Genomic DNA, 8,345 nt, shown 5'->3' with positions numbered 1-8,345 from the left:
TCATTTAAATAAAATTAAATAAAATAAAAAAATAAAAATCAAATTAATACCATATAGATCGTAACATTATATTGATATACCAAGTCGGATTGATTTTGTACATGTCTGACATACCGCCTCAATATGGTAGGCTTTGAGCCGATGAATCATTGAATAAATTTAGTTCGTTAGACTTATTATTAAAATCACTTAGCATAACACTAAAAGATTTTGCGTATTTATATGATTATATCTGTTTTAATTTATTAAACAAATTTGACTGGACATAGTTATTAAAATCAATTAATAATAGTATTGAAAGAATTTTGTGTTTGTATCTGTTTTAATATTTAGATGAATTTTATAATTTAAGCACAATTTTAAAGTAGTAAAATTTGTGGTTTAGGGTTAATTTTGTTTATGTATTTTATTTTGGTGTGAGATTTTGTGTTTAACTCTAATCTATCTCTTCTTAAAAAATATATTATAAAATTAATCTTAAAAGAGATGAATGATAAATTAAATAACCTCACGAATAATTTAAAAATTATGACAAAAATTCTAAAGTTATACAAACAATTTTTCGATTTGATTGGAATTTTGGTGCAAACATTTAGTTTATTTAGAATTCTAGTGCATATAAAAAATTAGAGCAAAATTTGAGCTCTAATTTATTTTTTTATTTTTTTAAAATATTTGATCATTTACAAATAATAAAATAATATTTACTTGATGTTCATCAAATTTTAAAGATAAAATTATTTTATTTTTTTAATAATGTTTATAAAATATAACATTAAAATCTGATCTTTAATTTTTTTTTGAAAATATATATTTAATATATTATTTTTTGGTTATGTTTTAAAATATTTTGAGAACTTATTTATTATTCGTATATATCAAAATTATTTTTGTTAGCAATATAAAATTTCAGGTCCTATATTAATAATATATCTTGTAAAATAATATTAAATTTAACTCTAATAAATAAAAAAATAAAGATTTAAATTCAGTAGTATATTTTAAGAAAATAAATTCAAATTTTACTGTAAGAGTTTTTTCAGTAAATTATTGATAAATAATCTAATAAATCATTCTTATCATTACGAGTGTCTTTTTAATAAACATTTAAGGAATATGACGATAAGAATAAAAATTAGTTAATATATTTTTATTTATAAAACTCTATTTTTTATATAATTTAAAATTGATAGTTATTGAATATTTAAATTTAAAATAAAAAATAATTTAAAAAAGTTAGTCGACATTAATGGGCCGAAAGAAAATTCTCTCCATAGTTGAACTATTATGATAATAAAGAATGTTAAAGGATTAGAAAAATGTATTATTTTTAGTCGGTAATTAATCAATAATATTAAAAAATATGGACTAAAAATATATTATTGAGTTACTAGACTAAAATTATTAAGTTAATGACTAAAAATACTAATAGGAAACAATAAATCGTCTTTCAACTTTTGTCCTATTATAATTGCTTATCACGCTCCAAAGACATGTCTTAATTTTGGTAGAATAATAACATTAATATGTAATGCTGGAATATTCACCACTGAAATAAGTGGCAGAATGGTAGATTTATGAGAAAGGTTCTCAGTCATAGTTGCTGTGGTCCGTAACTTACATGATAGCAACTGTTCACAAAGTCACAGGCATCCTCTCTTATACTCTTCAATTCTCTTCCCTTTCCTCTACTCTTTTCTCTTCTCTCTCTCTCTCTCTCCCTCTCCCCTCTTAATAATAAGAGCAGGAAAAAGTAACACAAACTTTAGCTTTGGCGTTAGTTAATCTCAAGCATCAAATATTTAATATCCTTTATTTATGTCAAGGTAGTTATATATAAAATGGCTTCACAAAGAGCATTCTTTATTTATTTATTTTGTTTGTTTGTTTGTTTAGTTTAATGATTTTCCATTACTATTCTTGGGTGCATGCTAATTCACTTTATTTCGAAATGTTCATTTCCGGATAAGTTTAGATTATGGGTTTTTTGTTTACTTTTGGATTAAAATAATAGTGCATGCATGTATCATGTATATTTATGTTTATGCCTAAGCTTTTTTAATTTTGATCATCTTCTTTTTTTTATTATTATTATCTTTCTGGGGTTCTATAAATTTTCTGGTGTATCTACCTGAAAAGAAATGCTAGCTTTGTCGCATAGTTTTCTTCTACTATATCCGTTTTCTCATTATTCAACAATAATTTTTGAGTGTTTTTTTATATTTTTTTAATTTTTCTGTAAGATCTTAATCAATCACCATGGTCTTTGTCTTATTGCTGTTCTGTTGAAACTAGAAAGTGTCATCAACATATGAGATCTTTACACACTACAATATGTTCTTCATTATTATCTGCTATAAGCTTCATAAGTATGCAATAGTGTTTCTACTATAGTTCCTTGAAACAATTGATCAGTTAACTTAATTTGCAGAAGGAATTGGATTTGGATGGTGGTTAAGAAGTGATATTGATCTGTCATCACTTTCTTCTTCTGTGGGGTGCGGCGAAACGATGCCAAGCAAGCTATGGTTTGCACTGTCAATGATTTACAACAATGGAAGGATTTCCCAAAGGGACTCAAGGTTCTTCTCCTTGAAGGAGACGCCACTTCCGCGGCCGAGATAAAACCAAAGCTTGAAGCCATGGACTATAATGGTAGCAACAGCTAGCCCTTTCTTTTGGGATCCCTTCTTTCTTATATTGTCTAGGCATGTCTAATACTAAATTCATCATTATACATTAGACTCTTTTTTGTTGCAAATATTCCCACTTTACCTTAATTAGATGGTTAAGGTTGGCCACCATTTCTAAGAAATCAAGAAACATGGCTTTATATAGTCCTAATATGGTTCTTTGGGAAACTTTGGTCTAAGATTTTAGATGCTCTGAAAAGAATATAAAATTCGATTGAATGCCTTCTTCTTCTTCTTCTTAAAATTTTCCATTTTGATAATTGAGCCCATTATGTTAATTTTCTTAGTAACTAAGACTCGAAATTTTCTGTGCAGTTTCTGCTTTCTGCGACGAGAATGAAGCCTTATCAGCGATCTCAAGTAGATCCGAAAGCTTCCACATTGCCATAGTGGAGGTAACAAACTTTCATTTATCACAACAAATTATAAATCATAATCGTTGTAATTGTGAAGTTCAAATAGGAAAGGAACATAAGAGAGGGATGCTGTCTTAATCTCTTTGTAACCACGTGCATTTCAATTATTATTGCAGGTGAGTATAAACAGCGGCCAAGGAGGTTTCAAATTTCTTGAGAATGCCAAGGATTTGCCAACCATTAGTAAGTAAAGAAACCAAAACTATTTTTCATGGCATAAGCACTCTGTTTTCAATGGCACTGACAAATGAATTAATTAGAAAAAATCATTTCCAAAGTAAGTAGATAAAAATCATTGCGAATTTTCCTTTTCAGTTTTCACCATCACTTTATGCAGGTCTAGGGAAATCGGGAAAATTGTAAGCTTTTGATTTTTGTGATTGTTGCTTGGATCTGTTTTTCATATGGTGAAAAATTCTTTTTCTCATTGAGCAGTGTCATAAAACCATTTCTCTCAAAAGCTTAATCTAACAAGAGGTCTTGCGCAAAAGCCTTGTCTAGGTTTGCGTGATTTTTTTTTGCATAGGCATTTTTTCTCCTTTTATTCTTTCTTTTGCGGTCAACAAAGGATCCAACTTTAGACTTTTAGGTCATAGAAGCTTTTCTCGCAAAAGTGATTTCATGACAAGAAGCTTTCACCAATTGATCAGTGTCTACAATGGAACATGACATTGGAAGACTGTTAATTTTCTAACCAATGATATTAACATCTTTTTGTGCAGTGACTTCAAACGATCATTGCCTGAGCACCATGATGAAATGCATAGCGGTAATATTTCGTTTAATATCCCTGATTATCCAAATATTCTTTTAGCAAAACAATTTTCTATTTCATTGGTTTGCCACTATTTTTTGCATTGCCGTAATTCATGCTTTTGGTTATCTTTTATTAATTCTAGACCAAATTTGATCTTCTCCATTCAAATTAGTGCTTCATAAAGTTAGCACATTTTCATGTCTGTTCTGCTTGTGATGCTCAACTCTTGACTCTTCGCTTCACTCTTCTCTTTAAGCTCGGTGCAGTTGAGTTCCTTCACAAACCTCTCTCCGAGGACAAGCTTCGAAATATATGGCAGCATGTGGTTCACAAGGTCTGTTAATATTTTGTAACACTACATTTCTCAGAGTAAATAGACAAAAATATATGTCTAAGAGTTTGGCGTATATTTTTGCCCACTTCAAATTCTTTCACATGTACTTTTGTTTTTGATTATTAGTATATAATATGAGCAAAGTGGTTTCTGATATGGTTGAAACTTGAGCAGGCATTCAATGCTAGTGCAAGTGTTATGTCCGAATCGCTAAAACCGGTCAAAGAATCTGTAGTATCCATGTTGCAGCTCCAAACAGACAATGAACAACAAGAAAGTACATATACTGATGATGATCCTGATCCTGGAAGCGATAAGTATCCGGCTCCATCGACCCCCCAATTGAATCAGGGATTGAGATTGATGGACGATGGCGATTGTCCAGAGCAGACTAATTGCTCAATAGAAAAGGAGAGTGGGGAACATGATGGAGAAGGAGAATCGAAATCCGTCGAAACTACATGTGAAAATTTGAATTCTGAAAGTAATAATCCTAATGAACCAATGAACACTGAAAAGACTTTGGTCAAGAATTTAGCGGAAGGTTCTAGAGATGGGAACCATGATAGTTCTGTTTATAAGCATACAAATGATAAGGTTCTTAGCAGCGATGATGGTAATACAAAATCTTCAAATAAAGTGGATTCATGCACGTTGAAAGCTCATCGGAAGAAGATGAAAGTAAGCTAATCTATGACTGTTTGGTCTTATTCAAATAATGTGTTAGATACATGGATATTACACATAGCTCTGCGTTCATGAAGTTGTTAAAAGAAATTTTGTGATGCAAAAGTTTCATATTCTTAACCAATCTTTATCTGGTTGTGTTAAAATACTCTGTCATATTGTTGAAACTAAAGACAATGCGGCAGCTTAGATCCACAAACAAATTATAATCAAACTCAAACATAGCATGGTTCTCAAACTTTTGAAATGTAATTTCTAAAGTTACGTTGCTCTATCACTTATGAGTTTGAATAAATACTTCAGCAAAAGTATATTTGTCGTTTATTGTTGTTTCTGCCATATTAAAAACTGTTTTGATGCTTGTTTCGCGTGTCAGATAGACTGGACACCCGAGCTGCACAAAAAATTTGTGAAAGCGGTGGAACAACTAGGCCTTGACCAAGCTATTCCATCTCGAATATTGGATCTAATGAAAGTGGAGGGACTGACAAGGCATAATGTTGCAAGCCATCTTCAGGTCTTGTGCTCATTCAAGTTTCAAGTTTTCTCTTCTTTTTCCCAAAACTGTATGCATGATGCAATGTCTTTGATGCGCTTGGATGAACATGTTGCATCACACCATCCTAATTACTGAATGGAGAAAGAGTTGATTAGCTTTTAAGATTCCAAGAAATTTGATTGTATCTTTGTTTTCTTTCATGACTCTAATCTTATACCAAATTAAACCAAGTGAATCATACATTGAGTATGACATAGTCAACAATTTTTTCCACCTTCTTTTAACAGAAATATAGAATGCATAAGAGACAAATATTGCCCAAGGAAGAAGGTAGGAAATGGCTAAATCAAAGGGATCAAATGCAAAGGAGCTATTGTCTTCAACAACGACCAATAATGGCGTTTCCACCACCGAATCATTCCAATCACACCCTTTCGCCAGCTCCTGTGTATCCAGTGTGGAGGCAATCCGGCGGCCAAGCAGCAGCTATGCCGGTTTGGGGCCCTCCTGGTTATCCTCTCTGGCATCCTACAGAAAGTTGGCACTGGAAGCCGCTTCCCGGGGTAATAACAATGTTGCTTAGAATTCAAGCTACCTTGTACTCTGGATTCTTATGTAGAAACTATGAACATGAATGCAATTCAATCTTACTAGGTAACCAAGAAGGGTCTAACCAACAGCAAGCCAACAAATATTTTTGAACTGCACTCCATACTAATTAATTGTCATTAATTAGTGATTATTTAAATTTTATTTTTTAAAAAATACATATTAATGATTATTAATTGCAGTTGTTTAAAGTTGGTTGGCTAGGAGTTGTTTACCTATACTTTTCCAATGCCATTTGACATGTTATGTGTTTATCTCTTGAAGTTGCAGATGCATGCGGATGCATGGGGATGCCCGGTTCTGCCACCTCCTCAGGCTCCTCTTCCTTGCTTTTCCTACCCTTTGGTGAGTACAGTTCATCTTTTCTAGTTATTCAAATTGTTTACAGTGTGAAGAAAGGCTAATACCGTCGCTTTCGTCAAACGCAGAATGTTCCCGGCATGCACCATACTAGTGCTGTGGATTACAAGTCTATCATGCCACAGAGTTCCCTTGATCTTCATCTGGTAATGCAAAATTCTTTCTCTTTCTCGGTTTCTTTCTTCTTGATCATAGTGAAAAATGGGAAGTCACAGTTTCTGAATTCTCGTTGGCCTAGACTTTAGTTGATGTACATGTTGTGATGAAACTCTCACTCTGCTTGAAACTCATTTAAGATTAATCTATTAGAAAAGGAAAAAGAAGAGTTGAGTGCTATACGCTTGATTGACAGAATGTGCAACACGGTTCATTAGTTCTTGGTACATTATATTCACGTTTAATACTAATCATGTATTTTACAACAATCATAGTTAAATTTCATTTATAATTGCCTATATAAAATACACAATTTTAATACATTGTAAAGAATTTTTATTTAGTTGGCCTAACAATGACTACTTCATATCACATACTATACATGATTATTATGATAACATCGTATTCAATGATAATGTAAAATAGTTAAATATGACATTATATGAAAATTAAATTCTTAACTAAATTGCTTGTAAAGTATGAATTTCCTAATGAAACATGCATTTATTGCTGAATCACATGATTTTCCAACTCTTAATCATTTTAAAATCGGAAATGGATCCTCTCAAAATTTTCTTTCGATTGATATTGTTAAAGGAAATTTTATACCATCAACATCTTCTTACATAATTTTTTTTCTCCTACTTAAAGAATATATGGTGAGAGATCATATTTCATCACAACAATTGAGAGAAAAATAAATTGAGAGGAACCATTTCCCCTAATATCCAACCATGAAATGCTCAGAAGTCCAATTCTAACTCATAAAAATGCGTTTCCATGCATATACACGCGCCGCAGGCCGAGGAGGTTGTTGACAAGGTAGTGAAAGAAGCAATAAGCAAGCCATGGCTACCATTACCCTTAGGCCTGAAGCCTCCTTCCACAGATAGTGTGCTGGCCGAGCTTTCGCGAAAAGGCATATCGACCATCCCTCCATGTAGCAAGGGGTCCTAATCCATGCTGCGCCATGTGACGGCGGCGGCTAGCCACTCTTAGCTGGAGCACTAATTCCTGATGCTGACCAACTCCACATGGATGGTCCATTTGTAATTAATTTTGGTTTTCTCAGCTATATCGGCTAGGAGTTGGACTTGATATGCAGTGGTAAATGTGGCACTTGGGGACCATTTTGTTTGTTTTTTCTGCCTTTTTCCCCGCTAATTTTATCCCCAAACCACTCTTGCTGAGGGCCTCTCCTATGCTACTACTGTTGAGTGTTTATGTCAGGCCATATTAATGTATATTATGTTGATGCACATGCAACAACAAAATAGACATTGTTCTTAATCTCTTAATCTTAGAGAGACATGATATTTGTACATCCAAAAGTAGGGTAGGGTGTCCGAGACACCTTATCGTCCAATAATCCAAAGATGAAAAATAAGTTTTATTAGGTGTTAAACAAAAAAGGGGGACCACATTGATCTTATTAATGTTATCTTGAACATGTTTGTAGATATGTTTAGGTTTTAATGTATCTTGTCGGTTCATTATTATAAGAGACAATGCCCTAAATAGGTGTCTAAACACATAGGATTGAATAACATTTTTGTACTGAATTTCAAAGATGGTGACTATGCAAGCTTATATGTTCAAACATATATTTCTCATATGGAACATTTTTGATATTTCAGGTAAACATAAAAGGTAACATTACAGCTGCATTTTATTAGGTGAACATCAATGAACATGAACATACATAACAATTATTTATGTAAATCATTAATAATTTCAACAGAAAACAAGAGATTAGAAATAAATGCAAAGGGAAAAAATAATGTGCCACAAGTGTTTTCATTTTAATGCAATGGAGGACACCGTATAAGAGCAA

The 8,345-nt window shown here is 32.2% G+C and overlaps 1 protein-coding gene across 4 annotated transcripts; it reads left to right on the top strand.

The window, feature by feature from the left end:
• The first annotated feature begins 1,636 nt into the window (after window positions 1-1,636).
• Window positions 1,637-8,113, top strand: LOC107483684 (two-component response regulator-like APRR2). Of its 4 annotated transcripts, none has more exons than XM_016104305.3 (12): window positions 1,637-1,826; window positions 2,432-2,655; window positions 3,009-3,088; window positions 3,226-3,292; window positions 3,832-3,878; window positions 4,123-4,200; window positions 4,375-4,881; window positions 5,264-5,404; window positions 5,674-5,949; window positions 6,266-6,340; window positions 6,424-6,501; window positions 7,313-8,113. In XM_016104305.3, the coding sequence occupies exons 2-12, from the start codon at window positions 2,526-2,528 to the stop codon at window positions 7,466-7,468; spliced, it is 1,635 nt and encodes a 544-aa protein (XP_015959791.1). In that variant the 5' UTR covers window positions 1,637-1,826; window positions 2,432-2,525; the 3' UTR covers window positions 7,469-8,113. The 4 variants fall into 4 exon arrangements, with proteins under 4 accessions (XP_015959791.1, XP_015959776.1, XP_015959782.1 ...); XM_016104290.3 differs by having other exon boundaries at window positions 1,638-1,826; window positions 6,260-6,340; XM_016104296.3 differs by lacking the exon at window positions 1,637-1,826 and having other exon boundaries at window positions 1,975-2,655; window positions 6,260-6,340.
• The last annotated feature ends 232 nt before the right edge of the window (window positions 8,114-8,345 follow it).

This window comes from Arachis duranensis, chromosome 1, assembly GCF_000817695.3.
Source record: "Arachis duranensis cultivar V14167 chromosome 1, aradu.V14167.gnm2.J7QH, whole genome shotgun sequence".
Lineage (NCBI taxonomy): Eukaryota > Viridiplantae > Streptophyta > Magnoliopsida > Fabales > Fabaceae > Arachis > Arachis duranensis.
Note: the sequence above shows the minus strand (reverse complement) of the source record. Positions and strands in the feature narration are given on the sequence as shown.

Excerpts from the sequence above, each read along its gene's own strand:
- LOC107483684 (XM_016104290.3), top strand. The coding sequence starts at position 2,526 with ATGGTTTGCACTGTCAATGATTTACAACAATGGAAGGATTTCCCAAAG. Across the intron at positions 6,341-6,423 it reads CTTGCTTTTCCTACCCTTTG|AATGTTCCCGGCATGCACCA; the intron begins GTGAGTACAGTT and ends CGTCAAACGCAG. Across the intron at positions 6,502-7,312 it reads GTTCCCTTGATCTTCATCTG|GCCGAGGAGGTTGTTGACAA; the intron begins GTAATGCAAAAT and ends CACGCGCCGCAG.